Raw genomic sequence first — 19,996 nt, 5'->3', positions numbered from 1 at the left:
TGGCCGCTGAGCCTGCGCGTCCGGAGTCTGCGCGTCCGGAGCCTGTGCTCCGCAATGGGAGAGGCCACAACAGTGAGAGGCCCACGTACAGAAAATAAATAAATAAATAAATAAATAAATAAATAAATTGCAGCATGCAGACATTTAAAAAAAAAAAAAACCTTCTTTTTGTTTCTGCTGTTTGCTGATAGAATAGAACCCAGGTAGCTACTGCATGATATGCTACATTAAAATTTACCTACTTCAAAACCAAGAAACCTTACTTAAGTTTTGTTTAAATTTAAAAGTATTTAGAGTCCTCTCATTTTTTGGTAAGCTTCAAATTTATCAACTGATATAGGACATTATTCTTTAGGCTGGATTTCTATGTTCCTCAAATTTTCTATTCAGATGAGAAAGCAATGAAATTCATTCAGCTCGAACGACTGTATCATGAGCAATTGCTCGCAAATCTTTCTGCCATTCAAGAACAGTGGGGTGAGTACAGACTAACAGAATGTGGGATTATCAATAATCTAACAAGTTGCTCTCTAGAAAGTTAACATATTTGACCTAGTTTTAGGAAATAGACATTTCTAGTCAAGTTAATGTTGCAAAGAAAGTAGCATTTTTACCAAAAGTTTATGTCATTGTAAGAAAAGTTTTCCCTTTGTATTTTGTTCTTCATATCAGTGCCAAGAAAAGAACACTTGCAACTGTTTGCATTTCTTCTGATACCTTTGTATGCCCTATTGGCTAATTTAGTCTCTGGGATAATATTTACTTAGAATGAAAAGTAATCACTTAGCTATTTCTATGTTAACTTTGGGGTTGAGAAGATACTTTTGCATGATGATCTTTATCAGTGGTGCCAGTTATCTATTTTTTCCCTCCTAAACATGTTTTGTAACAGCCAGTGATTAACAAATATTTTAAATTTAGAAACAAAATGGAAAACTGTACAACCACATACAGTTACATCTTTGAGGAATTCAGAAAAAGGATTTAATGGTGAGGATTTTGAACGGCTTGCTAAATTTTGCACAACACATCAAGAGTAAGTACTTCAGTATTTGTTTACAATGAGTTTGAATAGAATATTGAAGAAGCCCTGTAGCATTGAATATTTGAAATGCAAGATTCATTTCTTTGTTTTGTTAATGCTTTCAACTGGAGAAATTAAAATTGATAAAATGATTAGGTTCCTTTCTCAGCTTTTATCTGTTTCTTACACTAAACTCAGCGAAAGGTCTACTTTACAAAATTCAAAGCACCTTCTAATTAGAAATTTTTAAATGTAACTTCTAATTTCAATTACTTTTTGGTTAAGAGATTAGGCGATTCAGATGGAAAAATTTGTGTTAGGATTTTTTATTATAATTGTTTTTCAATGTTTGTATGTTTGTCAATGTTTCTATGTTTTTACTATACTATGTTATAGTAAAAACACATTTTTAAGACTAGTCTGATACTGGAAAGCAATTGCACTATGGTATTTAACCAAAATACTGTAGAAGGAAAACTCCATTTACCAGATAATTTTAAATTGTTTGATTTGTATCAAAGAGTTGGATTTTTAAAACTGAATATAGTAATAATAAAGCACTTAAATATATTTTTTAGTTCATTATTTGAAGACTCAGAATTTTAAAGATGAGGGGACATGATAGTGATTAAACTAGTGCAGATTTCTGAGATGTGCAATTTTCTTGTGTTAGTCAGTTTGAACCTTTGAAACAGTATTTTTATGGATTTTGCATTATAACCTAATTTCTTAGTAAGTTAAATAGGTTAACTTTTGACTTTGTAGAGGTTTTAAACAATGGAATCTTTTAAAATAGTTAAAGGAGATTGTTTTCTTACTTTCAGAATTTCAATATATATTGACACTTTTTCTGCCCTTCCCATGGAACTAATAATTTTTTAATGTGTTAACAAATGTTTTAATTATTTAAAAACAAATATTTATTGAACCTAATATGAGCATGATTTTTTTTCTTTTTTTTTCTCTTTTTAAATATAAAGTAACTTGCCAACGCATAATTTAAAAGCTAGTCACATTGCTTCAGATCACTAGAGAATTTCTGGCTAATGAACAGTGGATAGTATAGTAAACAAAACCCCAAATTTTTATGTTTTAAATTTGATAATTTCCCAAAATTATACTCCTAAAATTTTTAATATAAAAAATATTTTTGAGTTATACATACATTAAAGTACCCAGCTTGATGAATTTGTACATGTACAGATACATAGCGTAACTACCAGTCTGACCAAGATACAGGACAGTCCAGCCCCTCAGAAATCTCCCTAATTTGTGTACAAAGTCAGTACCCATCCCTCAAAGTAACTACTCTCTGAGTTCTATAACAGTGTATTTGCCTGTTCTATAATTTAATATAAATGTAATCACACAGAGTAGATTTTTGTATCTAGCTTCTTTTGCCCATGGTTATGTTGGTGTTACATATTGTTACATGTTATGGTAACTTGCTCTGCTTTACTGCTGTGTGGATTCATTATATGACTGTGCAGCAATTTATTTATCCATTATATTGTTAATAGACATTTGGTTTGTTTCCAGTTTTTGAATTGTATGAATAAAATGGCTGTGAATATTTTTGTGTATGCTTTTTGGTGAATATATTCATTCTTTTATCTTGGGTATTTCCTAAAGTATAATATTTAAAGATTACTTTTGTTATCCTTTTCTATGGATAATGCATATAAAATTATCTTCCACCATAATTTTAGACTATAATGACATAAACTAAAATTTTAATAATATCTGTGAAATGCTCTTGAAATACATTATTAGCAAAAGGTTGACATTTTTCCCCCCGAATCTCAGTATTTATAGCTTCTCTGGAGGTTTTCATTAGTTATTGGCCATCTAAGGAGATTAACACATGAGATAGCTGCAGTTTGAACTGTGTGAACCAGTGGTAATGTTTCAGCAGTGGAAATGTTCTGTGCTAATATTAGAATCCAGAGAAGCTCTATTTTTTTTTTTTTTTTTACAGCCCTTTCAGTGACATTTGTTTGGAAGCATATTGCTGCTGTAATTTTTTTTTAATTCTTTTTTTTTCTCTCTTTTTTCTACAGTCCTCTTTTATCCAAACATAAGGTAAGAGATTTTCTTTGAAAATGTCTATAGGAAAAATGTGTCATGTTTGTTGTATGGACTGTTTTAGAAAATAATGAAACCTTTCTCAAATTATTTTCAGCTTTCTAATTTAATGTAACAGTTTCCTCCAAAGTTTTTTTTTTCTTCTTCTTCTTTTTAAAAAACTTTTTAGATAGCAGCTGTACAGAAGTCCCTGGGAAGGAAATGTTTTACACAGTTAATAGTATCTGAAGATCCAAAGGAAAGAGGAGCTACAGCCAAAGAGCCAGGTATGTTTTTAAATTACAGGGGGATATAAGAGATATGCCTGCCTCTTATAATAAATATTCTACAAGTGTTAATCTGAGTTGCTGTGAAGGAGTTTTTTTGCGTATACCCCTCCTACACGAATAGCAAAGCAAGATTTTTTTACATTGTGTAATTCTATTTTTAGATATCTAGTAGTAGGAATGATAAAATCTGAATTCTTATAAAAATATAAAATTATTTCATGTTTTCAGTAGGTGGTTATATGTGTCTAACAGAATATGACAAGATTGTACAAATAAGCTCTGAAATAGAATTGGTTTTAGTGTATTCAGACATCCTCTTTCTGTTAAAAAAAAATCAGTTTTTGTACAGACTATCAGAAATTTTTCTGTAAATCTAGATATTATCAAGATAAGCTCTGTATCCTTATAGTTTATCTATAGTAATTTATTCTCTTCCTTTTTTTGTTGACTAACATATGGTATGCTTTAATTTGTACATATATATTTCTATAGCATTCATAGTATATTTTATAGCACTGTCTTATGTCAAAAGTTAAAGATTTCTAGAAATTTTTTTCCTTACAGTAGTAATGTATGTTCATAATAAAAACTTTAGAAAATAAAGATAAATAAATATGTTTTAGGGCATTTATTTTTCCTTGTTTATGATTTTAGTACAAATTTATATTCCTGGGCTTTATGTTCCTGGGCCTGAGAGCCCTGATAGTAAACAGGCAGCATCAGGTCTTTTGACTTGAGGTGCCTGAATAGGTAAGATGACGACGATGATGCCTGCAATTTCACTTGCTTTTTTCTCTTTACGTTTTTTTCCCCCTAAATCTTATTTTATCCCCTCTTCTCTTATGAGGCAAATTTGGGTTGCCTTAGGCCAATCCTACTATACTCTGTTCTTCCTGTCTCTTTTTCCCAGTCATTTTTATTTTGGAAATCAGAATACAATGAGCTTCATAAAAATCTTAGGGGAAAAAGTCACAAAATAGTCACCTAGTTTGGGTGTGAATGTATCTCTTTGCCGTGCACATTGGGAAGAAGGCTGTTATTACATGCTGATTGTTTGAGTCTGACACTGCCTAGCACTAGCTTAGCACTACTTCTGGCTTGGCCTTTACTGCGAGATAGGTGGCACAGACAGGAAACTGGGATACCACGTTTGAGCCACTTGCTTGGTGCTTTGATTCACAACTAGAACCTGCGTCTTCTGGTTTCTAATTAAATTGCAGCATACTTCTGCTAAGTAAGTTGTGTGGATTTTCAAAGACTTGCACAATGCAGACATTTCATTAATAGCCATTTTATGGGGAGGGTGTGGACTAAATTCTGGAGAAAGAAATCTTGCCAAGTCTGATAAAATAATATCTTTTAAGGAAAAATGTCAAATGTCTCATAATGAGCCTACTCAGATTGGTGATCTATGAATGAATACATAGAAATGTAAGAAAGAATATGAGAGAAAGAAATATGAAAATATTACTTTAAATGATTTGTATTTAATATATTGTCCTTGTTTTACCCCATATTCCTTATTTCTAATGTCTTACATGTTCTACAGTGTAGACTTTCCCTTTTCTTTCTCTCTACATATCTTGGTCTTAAGCTCCTTATATAATAAGTAACTTGCTTTTTTGTGTGTGTGGTGGTTAAAGACATTGTTTCTGGCACCAAACTTGTCTGGTATGAATCCTCTCTCCACCACTTAAAGTTGTGTGACCCTAAGAGACTTCCCTGGTGGTCCAGTGGTTAAGACTTCACGCTCCCAATGCAGGGCACATGGGTTCCATCCCTGGTTGGGGAACTAAGATCCTGCATGCCACACGGTGCAGCCAAAAAAAAAAAAAAAAGTTGTGTGACCATAAGCAAGTTGCCTAATTTCTCTGTCCCTCCCTTTCCTCAGCTCCAAAAGGTGGACATTAATAGTTCTTACCTCATAGGATTCTTATGAGGATTAAATTAGTAATTTCATTAAAGTTTAGAACAGTACCTGGCATAAGGTAAGAAAAATATGTGCTAGCTGCTCTCATTACTCTTCCTCCACCACTTCCTCCCTCCTCATGTTATCACCCCCTACTACTAGTATTCCATTAATGTTCTCTGTGTGTTATTCATTGCTACTTTTCTAATTAATCTATCATCATTAAAGTCTTCAAGTAATTTATGTAGTATTCTATATTTTCAAAATACTTTTATGTATATTATCTCATCTTTTCCTCCTAACAACCAATTTAAGGTAGGCTAAATCATTTTAAGAAACTCAATGAAGGTAAGTGACTTATTCCGGAACAGAACTAATTAGAACACAAAGCTAAACCCTATTTTTCTGACCCTGAAGCCCATGTGTTTTTATTAATTTATATTTTAATTCATTTTTATTAAGTAATATTTTATATGTAAAAATAATATGAAACGTACATACATTTTAACAGTTGATAGAAAAATGAAGACCTGTGAACCTTATACCTAACGAGGGACTAAACTGTCAGTTCTGTTACAGCTACCTTTGTGTTCCTCTCTATCCCATCACCTGCTTCACTCCATTCCTGAGGTAACCATTATCCTGAGTTCTCTATTCATCGTTCCCTTCCCATTTTTATATCAACTTTATTGAAGTACAATTTCCATACAATAAAATGTACCCATTTTAAGTGTATAATTTGATGAGATTTGACAACTGTATACACTCATGTAACTACTACCCCAGTCAAGATATGGAACATATTCATCACTCCAAAATCTTTCTCCCAGCCCTCTTACACTCAGTCCCTCCCACCTCCAGTCCCAGGCAACCCAGTGCTTTCTCTTATTATCAGTGGGTTTTCCCTGTTTTAGAATGTAATATAAGTAGAATTGCTCAGCATCCTTTTTTTTTGGGGAGCCGCCCATATTGTTGTATGTATCATTAATTCATGTCCTTTCATTGCTGAGTAGTATTCCACTTTTTGACTGTACCACAATTTGTTTATCCATACACCTGTTGATAGATATTTGGGTTGTTTCCAAGTTGGAGGTATCATGAATAAAACAGTAGGAAGTTTTTTTTGTAGATACATGTTTTTATTTCTCTTGGGTAAAGAACTGAGGGTGGAGTCATTGGGTCATAGGGAAGGTACATATTTAGCTTTCTAAGAAACCATCAAATAGTTCTCCAACGCTGTTGTCCTATTTTATACCCCACCAGCAATATATGAGAATTCCAGTTGTTCTACATCCTTGCTGACATTTAATGTTGTCAGTCTTTTTTTTTTAGGTCATTTTAGTGGATATGAATGTCCTTGTGGTTTTAACTTGCTTTTCCCTGATGACTGAGTATGTACATTTTTAGTTTTGAATTAACTGCTGTAGAAGTTGTACTAATTTATACTATTACCAACAGTTCAGACTTAATTTAGGCACATTTCTTTCCATCTGCTAAAATAGATATTAGCATTGAAAATTTCTTTTTCAAGCCTGATATCACTCAGATGTTTTTACCTGATGATAATTAATGAGATACTCAGAAAATATAAGAAATGTGTTAATTCATGAATGCTTTAGTCTCACATCATGTATTGTATAGGGGATTTTTCCCTAAAGAGAATTCATGGGGGAATGGGAGATGAGAGAGTAACGCAAAGGTATGTGCATTTGTAGAGCATGTGTTAGAACTTAGGTTTAAGTCTAACTTCTCATTTTAGAAATACCTCTTTAATTTGGTATTATTAAGTAGCTGTCATACAGTCAGCTTTTATTCCATTTTTATTTCATCAGAGTAGAATTTTTTTTTAGTACATCTTAAGTCAATGCAATAGGGATTAGTAAACTTACCTCACTAGATCTTTGGGTTCAGGAGAACCAATTAACAGAAATTCATGTTAATATTAACAGAAACATTAACAATAAGTTTTATACTATGATACATACTTGTAGAAAATTCAGAAAATATTTTTGGTTAAACATAGTGGATCAAACATTTACTTCCACTTTTTTTTTGGAACACTATTAAAATATCTGAAGGGGATCCTTAAAGGCAGAAAGCCAGAAGGACAGAACTGGCAAGGACCCAGCAGCAGATATGACATCCAGAAAATTTTGGAAGCTGGGAAGCAGATAGATGGGTGACACCTGGCTTAACATACCAGAGAAAGCCAGAAACTAAGTGTCTACAGGGAAAAGGTTGATTTCTGCTTGGGAAGGTTTAGAAATTGGAAGCACAGAGGGTACCTCTAAATTTAAGCATTTAAAGTTGGGCTAAAATACTGTACAAGAAGCATTTAGACCTTTATGTTCCCCTTCTACCGAATCGGAGGCCTGTTGGAAGCTAGACACAATACAGCAGTGCCTTCAAAATTGCGAGAGAGAATGATTTCTAACCTAGAAAACTTTACCCAACCAAAGTTTTAGTCAGGGGTGAAGAAGTAAAGACTTTCAGATGTGAATAACCTTAGAAAGTTTACCTTCCATGTACCTTTTCTTAGGAAATGTTCTACTAAGAGAGAATAAACAAAGAGGAAGACCTGGGATTCAGAGAAAACAAGGTTTCCAAAATAGAGCCAAAATGAATTCCTAGGATCACTGGGAAAGGAAATTCCAGGATGATACCTGTGTAGCAGCCCTGGAGAGGAGTTCCAGGTCAGGGACTCAAGAAGGATATGTTTTAAAACTGATGGATTACCTGTTGGTACATATGCCGTAGTTGTACATCTGTCAGAGTTTGAAGACACATAGGTAAAGTTTTTTTTTTTTTAATGAAGTAATGAGGCAGTTATCAACACCAAGGAAAACAAAGCATAAATGAGAAAGGAAGACGTATCAGAGTACATAGTGTGGGTCAGTTGTGAACAATATTTACAAAGCCATAGTAACATAAACATTTGAATATTGATTTGCCCCAGAATTGTGTTGAATTGTAATGGGAGCTAGAGGAGGAGAAAGAAAACATCATTGTTGGGGAAAGGAACCATGAGAGCTAACTCCCTTCCATAGTAGGAAGTCAGTAGGTGTTCTCTAAAACTGAAAAGTCAATAAATAACAATGTAAGTCTTATCTAGAAATGGAGAGTAAATATGAGAGGAAACAGCTAAAGGAATTGAAAATTGGCTGCCCCTAGAGAGCAGGAATCAGACAGATGGGAGAGTAAGGCAGCAGACTGTTTTTCATTACCTGTAAGGACAGGTTTTAAGTTTTTCCCCAAAAGCATGATTTGATACAACAAATTATAAAATAGCATATATTATGTCTGATTTGGAGGCTGAATATGTATTAAAAATATCACTTAGATTTTATATGGCATCAAACAAACTATAGCTACTCTCCTGATCTAGTCTGAAACTCTTGCCCTTTGCATCTTAAATTGCTACTTTTTTTCCATATTTTATATTGTTTCTAATAGTGGAATGAAGCAACTGTTTTCAGGCCAGTATTTATAAGTAATACATTGTACCTATGTGTAGTCTTTATTACACACCACTTAAGTGGTATCTTGCTTCATTAGAAACGGTGCTTAATATGACTGTATTTTGTCTAAGTAACTGTAGTCAGCCACGTCACTTTCTACTCATGTGATGGCATCTCAGGCCATTCTCTAACTTTTCAGTCACTTATAGCTATTAAATAGTCTCATTTTGATTCTTTATGACTTAGTCCTTTTCAATTCCAAACTTTACCATAACACTTAAATCTCATTTTATTCAAAGCTCTTCTCTGTCCACCAGCTCTGCAGGGGCTGGGAGCATGGTCTGCTCTCTGGTGAAGCTAGCTAGATTAGTGCATAGGACAGAATCCAGGCTATGGGGACGTGTGGTGGCTCCGGCAGGACCAACTGAGGAGGCGCTTACTTCCAAGTTGCTCTCCTAGACATCTGTGGTCCTTTAGGTAACTGGCCCTCAGCTAGAGACAGCACACCCTGTTCCTCTGATGTGGGGCCCTCTCCGCCCTGTGTTTATGCTATTTACTCTCTGAATTCTATGGATGTGTTTTGAGGGCCGCCTTCTGAACCTTAGGGTACTGGGAACTTGCGGAGGAGAGCTTGGCCCCCTTTCCATCTGGCCGGGGCCCTCTTTGCTCTGACGTCCCGCATCTTAACAGAGAGGCAGACCAGCAAGCTCAGTGATGATGCACACAACCTAATGGGAATTAAAATGTCCGTGTGTTGTGTTTTTTTTGCAGTCTTCCAAACTTGGAATGACTCCTTGGGGTGGGACAAGACAAAGAATGCTGTACTCTCCCCAAAAGAGACCTAGTTTTCCTTGTCCTCTCCTCATCTGATGTTCAAGTTAAGGCATGGGGGAGGTAATACAAACTCTAATAAGCTCAGCAGTGCAGAGTTGAGGTGGCCAGACTCCATCCCTGATTCTCTGAAACCAGAAGATGGCATTTAAGTTCTCTTTTCTTTGGTATGGTACGTGCTGCCATTGCCAATTGGTAATTATTAAAGTACCAATAAATGAAAAACCAGGTAGAATATAATCATCACTATATTTCATCCTTGATTTTAACCTTTGGCCCATGATTTGTATGAATTAAACAATATATGACAAAAGAAAAAGTTAAAACTCCTGTGGTAGCTAGGAATGCTTAATCGACCAAAAACTCAATCATGAGCAAGCTTCTCTCTTATCTACTAGTTTATGCATTCAGTATATATTTTGTGAAAGTTTTTAATGGTTTAGTTTTAAAGTGAAAGAAAAGTATTTTAAATTGTTTTATTTAAAATAGAAATTGAAAGAAATATTAAGATTCCAAACCCATTTCTGCCTGGTACCAAGACTTAGGCTTTATACCACTACCTTTGACTGCCTCCCTTTAAGAAGTTAAAGTAATTTTCCAACACATTAATTAAGGATGTTATTATTAAGGATATTATGCTTAAATAAATTTGAACAGAACAGACTTATGTTCCTTAGTTTAGTCTTAATAGATCAGAACCAGTATTGTTTTTCTTACACTTTAAATTATGTATTACTATGGTTCATCATGTAAAAATATTTATTTAACATGCCATGTCTTAAATACACTGAAAATAATTTTTCTACACTTTAAAATATTCTTTTAAATACACACAGCCAATAAAGCTCAGAAGAATATCTTCTAAACCTTTGAAAAAATGACTTTTTCAATTATAATGAAGACTAAATTATATATTCATATTTTAACATGTTTTTGAATAATCTTTGTTAATTTTCATATCTAAAGGATTACTTACTAAATGTTCAGGATGTTTCCTCTACCTAAAGACACTATTATCCATCAGGTAGAACTTCCATTTCAGAGGTTTAGAATATCGTTGTGTCCCACATTTTATTCATGTCCTTTCTCTTCCCTCCTGTACAAAGTTCTGTTTTGAATCTTAAAACAACTTGCTTTCCTTCGTTTTCAGAGAGTGAAACTTGTCTTGGCATGGAATCAGGAAAAGAAAGCCAACATAAAAGAGAGACCCGCGAGAGCAGTCCCTGCTGTAATCAGATGGACAGGCAGGCAGATCCCCTGAGCCTTCCGGTAACTGCAGGGCAGGGCCACACGGAGGAGCCGCTCTGCAGCGCTGAAGCCACACTGGAGCTCCACGCCCTGCCCTTGGAGTCGGCAGGGAGCAGGTCTGGGCTACTCTCTTCAGGGAATGCTTGTGAGGATGACAGCCGCTTGCAGCTGACTCAATCAGAGGCCAGCCAAGATGTGGCCGAAATAGAGGGCATTGCTAAAGACCCTAAGGTTTCCAGCGAGTCAGTGATAGAGCCATTGATTTTACCAGGCTCTGACCATATACCTCCTGCGTTGATTTCTGAGGGTAAATACTCACAGACGCAAAGAAAGGAACTCCAGTTGCTACTTCAGGATGCTTCTGAGGCGTTGCCCACAGACCAACTTGAGAACAATGAATTAAATGAGCTGCAGCAACCTGATCTTACAGACAGTGATGGAAAATCACCACAGGGGCAGACTGACTCAGAGGGCTCTGAGAGTGTACTTTGTGAAAATAATCAAGTATCTGATTTAAGTACAGTGCTTCCAGAAGTGTATATGGCCCCAGAGGAACAGGGAGATAAACACGAACAAGTCAGTAAGGAAACAGAAGACTATTTGAACAGCCTTTTAGAAGAATGCTTAAAAGATACTGAAGATTCCCTTTCATATGAAGATAACCAAGAGGAAGACCCTGATCTCCTTCAAGATCTTTCTCCTGAAGAAGAATCCTATAGTCTACAGGAGAACCTGCCTTCTGATGAAAGCTGTCTTTCTCTCGATGATCTTGCAAAAAGGATAGAGATTGCAGAGGTAAATTTGAGATTTAATATAAATATGATTTAATATAAAATACGATTAAAAAGATGAAATTTGAAAGCACATATATGCTAAATATTGCCTTGTTTTTATAAATTTTCCCTGGCCTCAAACACGAGGGGGAAATTTAGTTAACATAAATTTTTAATCATGATGTATAATCATGATGTTTATACCTCAAAAAATATATTGCATGCCTCTAGTATAGTAAGCATTATGTACCTCATTTTTCACATTCTTACGATTTTTATTTGGCAGTCCTGGGAATTACTAACAAGATAAGATTAGTTACATTCTTGTAAGGAAATCTTATTTTTCTTCTCATACATCTAGAAGATAAAATATATACTCACTGTTTCTTCTTATTATTAATGTATTTTAAAATTCTTTAAAACAGTATAGCAGAGTGAAGGAAACATTTTAAAATACAATAAGAGTAGGAGATACCGAATGGATTTATAAGCTCTAGGTTTGAACAAACTTAATACTTACTGCTTGACTAAGTCAAATATTACAAATAATTCAAAGTTTTAAAGTTTCTCTAAACAGTAATTAAGCTAGTCAAAATCCAAAAAAGGGGGCAGGAGAGAATATCAAGATGACCATCCTCCTTTGTTTGATAATACAATTTTTTAAAGTTCAGGGGGGAAAAATAAAGCCATACCGAAACTATAGCGCCTCAGGAAGGCAGCCTGACGTAGTGGAAAGAGCAGAGTCTGGAGAGCCTTAGTTCAAATACTGACTCCACCAGTTATCAGCCTTATGGAGTTACTATCTAACTCTCTAATTCTGTTTACTTCTCTGAGAATTAGGATGCTAACTACTTTTCTTCTTCTTCATCTTATATTTTTTTCCAAATAAGCTTTTAATTTAATTTATATCCATTGTTTTCTAATTCTGCATTATCACTGGAAAAAAAAAACCCATCAAGTAGAAAATGGAAATGTAACAAAGACAAAATAGACAACAGAATACATATGAAAACGGAACCCTGTGAAGGCTTTCTAAGATGATTACTGTTATATGACTAGCTTCCTTTATTGCTATTTATAGTCAATTCTCCATCAACTATGATTTTTATTCTGAATTTTTTTCTTGACAAAATTAGATAAAATAGTCATTCTTTTGTTTATTTTAACTAGGTATTTTTATTGCCATTTATAGTCAATCCTCCATAAACTGACTTTTCTTCTTAATTTTTTCTTAACATTATTTAGTAGTGCTTAATGAGTACAGAGTTTCTGTTTGGGGTGATGAAACTTTTAGTAGTTTTGGTGGTGGTTATACAACATTATGAATGTAATTAATGCCACTGAATAGTACACCTAAAAATGGTTTAAATGACAGTTTTCTGTTTTATATATATATACATATTTTTAAACCATAATTTTTAAGAATAGTAAAAAAAAATTTTTTAATAGAGCTAATAGTATAACACTGGACCTTCTCTTGTTTATTTTCATCAGACCTCTGGTACAGGGAATTATCAAAGCGGAAGTCACAACCATATTCAAATCTAGCTGTAAATACCAAAAAGTTACCATTATCTGACTGCTTATTTTCAAGTGGAATCAAGCCGGCCTTATGTATGGTCTAATTTTACTTTTTTAAGTATAAACTGTGAAGAAGGACCAGAGTACTCCTGTTGAGTCTCCCTGCCTTAAAGGACATTTGTGGTGGGGAATTACTGTTAAATTAACATTGAACTACAACTAAATGGAATAGTCCTTCCTCAAACTCATAATGTGGGGTTTTCCTGTAGATAACACCTAGCTAGAGGTGGAAATTGTATGTATGTACATTTTAAAGTTGTCTTTCCTGTGAAGTTACTTTTTATACATGATGGTCCCCTTTCCTAAAAAATCTATTGGTCTGTTAAGTTATACTGTTTTATAAACCCCAAAAGCTACATATGACTAACAAAACTAGTTTACCTTCCTATGATAATGCTAAACAGATCGTTTCTGAATACTTCCTTCTCCGTTCTGAAAAATATACCTTTAATAAAATCTGCCTGTGTCAGGAAAAGTTTTTAAAATTTCAAAACTGGAAATCACTATGCTTACTACTTCCTTAGTACCCTAAGAATGAAGTTTTGAGCTAAGTAAAATGTCCAGGTAATAGTGGGTTTGCTTATAAGTACAAACTTCTTTTTAATCCAAACACTGTTTATTTCGTGCTTTCAATGTAATTGTATTAGGGATATCTTCATGTGTCAGGTGCTGAGGATAAGTGAGGAATCAGATGAAGTTCTTGGCATTTGGGAACTGCCACATTTGTCCATACTTTTGTGAATATAGGATACAGAACATAATTTCTTAATAACTAAATAATGTTCACGAATAATATTTTTCCTGCCCTCAGGAACCACTGAGGCTTGTGAGCCTGCTTTTCTCCACATCACTGTGCTATCCTGTGAGTCCTTCTCTCCCAAATCTATCATTTCTTCCTGTGAGTGACTCTGCCCCTTACAGATTTCCTTACTGCTTTTCACTCTTTCTACCACTGTGTTTATGGTAGAAATATAATAGTACGTTCTCTCATTGCCAGTTTTCCCCTTTTTTCTTGTATCTCTGCTTTCATTTTCTTGTCGTTTCTGCATTGCTCAGCTCTGGCTTCAGTGCACCTTGGCCTTGATAACCATTACCAGCACGGTGGAAGTGTCTGTTGTGTTTTTTCTTAAACAATTAGTTTCATCACATAAAGTGAAGTTTTTGTATAAAATCTCATAGAGAACTGAAAATATGTACACTAATTTAATTCATTAATATAGAGACATGTGGGGGATGTCCCTGGCAGTCCAGTGGTTAAAACTCTGGGCTTCCACTTCAGGGGGCACGGATTTGACCCCTAGTCGGGGAACTAAGATCCCACATGCTGCATGGCACGGCCAAAAAAAAAAGACGTATAAATGAAACTTTTCTAGGTTTGGGAAGCTTTTCCAAAGCCAGAGTAATTTTGCTAAGTAAAACGATAGCTTAATATCTGAAGCATTGGTGTTCTTTCTTATGTAAAAAAGGTGACATACTGTCATCAAAAGTATAATCTCTGCTGTTTTAAAAAAGCATCAAAAACATTTATGCTCATTTCATAGATTTTTGTTTTTTTAATATTTTATTTATTTATTTGTTTATGGCTGGGTTGGGTCTTTGTTGCTGCGCACAGGCTTCTCTAGTTGCAGTGCGTGGGCTTCTCATTGCGGTGGCTTCTCTTGTTGCAGAGCGCGGGCTCTAGGAGCGTGGGCTTCAGTAGTTGCAGCATGCAGGCTCAGTAGTTGTGGCGCACGGGCTTAGTTGCTCCGCGGCATGTGGGATCTTCCCAGACCAGGCCTCGAACCCGTGTCCCCTGCATTGGCAGGCGGATTCTTAACCACTGTGCCACCAGGGAAGTCCTCATTTCATAGATTTTTTAAGAAAAAAAGTTTATCACATGTAGAGTGTCAGCAAGTTAGAGAGATTCACTTATTTATCCCCTCATTAAGTAATTTTTATATGAGTAACTTCTGTGTGAGTGCCATGATATTACAGTAGCAGTGATTAAAAATTCAGAGAAGGATGCTGTATGTATGAAGCCTCAGTCTAACAGTTGTCTGGTGGCAAGTGTTACCTGTTTGCTGAATTTGAGTATCCCAGTTTTTAGAAAAAGATGAAATTTTATCCCAAAACCCATAATATACTGACATTATTTTTTTTTAATTTTATTTTTTGTGGTACAGGGGCCTCTCACTGTTGTGGCCTCTCCTGTTTTGGAGCACAGGCTCCGGACGTGCAGGCTCAGCGGCCGTGGCTCACGGGCCCAGCCGCTCCACGGCACGTGGGATCCTCCTGGACCAGGGCACGAACCCGTGTCCCCTGCATCGGCAGGTGGACTCTCAACCAATGCGCCACCAGGGAAGCCCCTGACATTATTTTAATGTCAGAATCCAAACCCCTTTTACCCAGGAACCTAGTAATGCTAATAAATCATTGACTTGCTGTGTTCTGGAACGTGGGAGGGTTACATTGTCTTCCCTTTAAACTCTTTAGCTGTTCCTAGCATCAAAACCTTAGAGAGGAAATATGTTATACAAGTTCAAGTTGGCATTAGGATCCAACCTCATATTGCTAATAAAGTACACTCAGCGTACGGTAGGCTGTTTGTTACATGTGTGGGGGTGAAGGAGTTGTTTTGTTTTCTAAATAAGTAACACGTCAAGTATTGGGTAAATTTTACAAAAAGTAATCTATTCACATTGAAAATAGTCATAGTATGTAATTCCGAGGTCCCTTTGTGAGCAGATTTTAGCAACATGATGTGCCATATGGAAATAAACCATTCATTTTTCTTCATTTAACATATGTGTGTGTGATCTGTTTGCAGAGATGTCATATGTTCAGAAAACTATTTTAAATGCTTCAGATTCAAGTGATTTTTGTTTTTAGAAATAATATCCTACTGTGATAGCTGGAGAAGAAGCCACTTTACTACTGCTTGGGTCTTTAAAAAGCTTTCAATCTGAAAGAGGGCAAAATATGTTCCCTACCCCCTCTGTCTTTATTGGCAACATTTACTTAGATATCTTCAGGTCTACCTGTCTCACAAGAAACAAAGTAGGGGAGGACATAGCCTAGAACTTTCTGATGGGGAGAAAGATGAGAGCCCAAAATTGGTTTTGAGTTTGTCTTCAGAGAAGCTGTCTAATCTAAGTGACTTCTGTGCAATATTCATCTCTGTCTCTTGGCCAAGATCAGGAAAGTTAAGTTACATTAAGACAAGCCACTGTGGGATTCTCTTACCAAGTTAAGATGGGAGGCTGGGACTAAGCAGTAGGATTTTATGAAATCATATAGTTAGCTGGTCTTTGGATCTTAGACAAAGGAGGGTCTTAGAAACAGCAGTCATGGTGTCCTTGAATGGCTGTTTTAAGGGGAGCAGGGGAAGTCCAGCTTCCTCACAAAAGAGGAAATATAGTCTTCCAATAACATAAGAAGCTTCATGGAAAATGTTTGACCCAGGACTTATGTAAGTGTCTAAATGAACCCCAAAGGATTATCCAGGGATTACCTATCTTTTCTTTGTGCCAGATGGTCTCGTCTTTGCCTTTCGTTTTCATCCTGCCCTCTAAATTTTCTAATTAATGAATGCTTCTCTTATTTGTCATGTCTCTTGCACCCAGCTCCTTTTCTTTTCCATTTAAATCATTCTTTCAATTTATATCTTTACTGCCTCTTCCTGGACTTTTGCAATAGCTACTTAATAAGTTTCCCCATTCCTCGTTTCCCTCTCCAAATGGTCTTACATTAGCACTGTATAAACTTAGGGTCTCAAACTGATACCCAAAGGGGCCAGTCAGACAATAGTAGTAGTAGTAGATGAAATGATTTAGTTGGAGGTGATAGGGAGAATAGAATGTTCCCATGCCTTGTCTAGAAGGCTGAATAGCTTTTTGAAATACTGTAGATGAAACCACACACACCTGAGGGTCTGGGTCTAACACACAGACTGTTAATTTAAACCTCTGCTATAAAATAATTTTTGCTTGTCAGTCTCTTCCCACGACTCCGTTTGGCTCCAGGATGAAGGCTGTACTAAGTGGCTTGTTATTCAGGACAGTTGGTAACCTGGCCCACTTTACCTTTCCAATGCCATCTCCTACCGTTCCTTTGTTCTTAACCTATACTGTGGTCGGCCTGGCCTCCCTGCTGCCTTCCGGATACACCTCACATATTGTCACCTCTGATCTTTACCTTCTGTCACAGGTGATGAGCTCTTTTCCACATATTATTTCTTCTCAACCCTCAAGATCTAGTTCGTGACTTTTTAGCACATAGAGTGCCAGGCACAGCGCCTGCCATGGTCAGTACTCAATAAATGCTAGCTGCTGCCATTATTTCTTAATCACTGAAGTCCATAATGAGGGGGGGGGCTTGAACACCATTCCTCCTAAAGTCCTGTCTACCTGTAATATTCCCTTGTTATTATAGGACACACGCAGGCGTGGGCGCATTGCATTGGACACTAAATTGCAGACTCCTTAAGGGCAGGGATCTTGTTGAATACCTTCTTGTATTCTCTACAGAGCCAACACAGCCACCTATACACAGTAAGCCTTCCTCCTTTTTTCTTTTTCTTTTCTTTTTTTTTTTGACCTAGTTCACTTAGAAAAATAAATTACCTTTAAGGACAGATTTGATTATTTTAAGGGAAATAGCTATGTTATTCAAATAAGTATAGGCTAGGTGCTGTCTTTATATAAATTGCTCATCTATACATTCATTTGCTCTTTGGCACATTTCTTGAGCACCTAACTGTATTGCAGAAACTAAGGAGGCACCAGTGAACACAGATCAAGTACCTGCTCTCGTCACACTTACTCCTCAGAGGGAGAGACACATAATAAATGAGTTCACATAAAAACAAACAGTACAGTTTCATATATTGGTAGTGGCTCTGAAGAAATCTTAGCAGGGTGGAGGGGTGTAAAGAGACTGAAGTGGTGGGTAGGATGGAGGAACAGGCTCTATTAACCAGGGTGTAGGGGAAGGCAATGGGAGGGCCAGCAGGAGGGCCAGCACATCTGGAGCACAGTGAACAGGAGGAGGACAGTAGGAACTCCAGGTGGAGAAGGCAAGCTGGAGCTGGTTCCTGTAGGGCCTCATAGACCAGGGTAAGGAACTGAAATTCAATTTAAATGGGGCTAGAAGTTTGAAATGGATTTTGAACAGAAGATGTGACTTGATTTGTTTCCTGCCTGCTCTATGGAGACTAGCAAAATGCAGGTAGGGGCCAAAGAACGGCAACCAATCCAGTTATTGCAATTATTCAGATGAGATATAATGAAGGACTCAGTAGTGATGGATGTGATGAAGATATATTTTTGAAGGAAGAACTAAAAGGATTTGCTAATGGATTAGATATGAGGTAGGGTGGTAAGGAGCAGTTTTGAGAGGAAGAGAATCAAGAGTTCTGTTTTAGAATCTACCTATCTAAATGATTTACTGGGGCTTAAAAAGTGGGATGCTATCTTGATATTCTTACCATTTCTTTTCCTGTTTTATACTTATTAAATTGTCCCTTTAAGCAAATAAAATCTAGTTACAAAAACATGTGATAGTACCTAATCTAGAGACTTAGGTACATTATAAAACTCATATTTTTATTTTAAAAAACTGTTTTCCTTTTTATTTATTTTTAACACCTTTATTAGAGTATAATTGCTTTACAATGGTGTGTTAGTTTCTGCTTTATAACAAAGTGAATCAGCTATACATATACATATATCCCCATATCCCCTCTCTCCCACCCTCCCTATCCCACCCCTCTAGGTGGTCACAAAGCACCGAGCTGATCTCCCTGTGCTATGCGGCTGCTTCCCACTAAGCTATCTATTTTATGTTTGGTAGTGTATATATGTCAGTGCCACTCTCTCACTTTGTCGCAGCTTACCCTTCCCCCTCCATTCTCTACGTCTGTGTCCTTAGTCCTGTCCTGCCCCTAGTTTCTTCAGAACCATTTGTTTTTCTTTAGATTCCATATATGTGTTAACATACGGTATTTGTTTTTCTCTTTCTGACTTACTTCACTCTGTATGACAGACTCTAGGTCCATCCATCTCACTACAAATAACTCAATTTCATTCCTTCTTGTGGCTGAGTAATATTCCATTGTACATATGTGCCACATCTTCTTTACCATTCATCTGTCAATAGACACTTAGGTTGCTTCCATCTCCTGGCTATTGTAAATAGAGCTGCAGTGAACATTGTGGTACATGACTCTTTTTCAATTATGGTTTTCTCAGGGTATATGCCCAGTAGTGGGATTGCTGGGTCATACAGTAGTTCTGTTTTTAGTTTTTTAAGGAACCTCCATACTGTTCTCCACAGTGGCTGTATCAATTTACATTCCCACCAACAGTGCAAGAGGGTTCCCCTTTCTCCACACCCTCTCCAGCATTTATTGTTTTTAGATTTTTTGAAGTTGGCCATTCTGACTGGTGTAAGGTGATACCTCATTGTAGTTTTGATTTGCATTTCTCTAATGATTAGTGATGTTGAGCATTCTTTCATGTGTTTGTTGGCAATCTGTATATCTTCTTTGGAGAGATGTCTATTTAGGTCTTCTGCCCATTTTTGGATTGGGTTGGTTTTTTTTTCTGATATTGAGCTGAGCTGCATGAGCTGCTTGTAAATTTTGGAGATTAACCCTTTGTCCGTTGCTTCATTTGCAAATATTTTCTCCCATTCTGAGGGTTGTCTTTTCGTCTTGTTTATGGTTTCCTTTGCTGTGCAAAAGCTTTTAAGTTTTATTATGTCCCATTTGTTTATTTTTGGTTTTATTTCCCTTTCTCTAGGAGGCGGGTCAAAAAGGATCTGGCTGTGATTTATGTCAT

The 19,996-nt window shown here is 36.1% G+C and overlaps 1 protein-coding gene across 1 annotated transcript in view; it reads left to right on the top strand.

Annotated features, from left to right (window-relative positions):
• Nucleotides 1-19,996, top strand: part of CNST (consortin, connexin sorting protein) — a 75,540-nt gene that overhangs the window by 37,632 nt on the left and 17,912 nt on the right. The window contains exons 4-8 of the mRNA XM_007458077.1: nucleotides 391-477; nucleotides 922-1,036; nucleotides 3,085-3,106; nucleotides 3,279-3,375; nucleotides 10,727-11,619. Coding sequence (XP_007458139.1) covers nucleotides 391-477; nucleotides 922-1,036; nucleotides 3,085-3,106; nucleotides 3,279-3,375; nucleotides 10,727-11,619 — 1,214 coding nt within the window. The remainder of the gene's footprint in view (nucleotides 1-390; nucleotides 478-921; nucleotides 1,037-3,084; nucleotides 3,107-3,278; nucleotides 3,376-10,726; nucleotides 11,620-19,996) is intronic.

This window comes from Lipotes vexillifer, unplaced genomic scaffold (genome assembly GCF_000442215.2).
Source record: "Lipotes vexillifer unplaced genomic scaffold, Lipotes_vexillifer_v1.1 scaffold1315, whole genome shotgun sequence".
Taxonomy (NCBI): Eukaryota; Metazoa; Chordata; class Mammalia; order Artiodactyla; family Lipotidae; genus Lipotes; species Lipotes vexillifer.
This window is presented reverse-complemented; position numbering and strand designations above follow the sequence as displayed.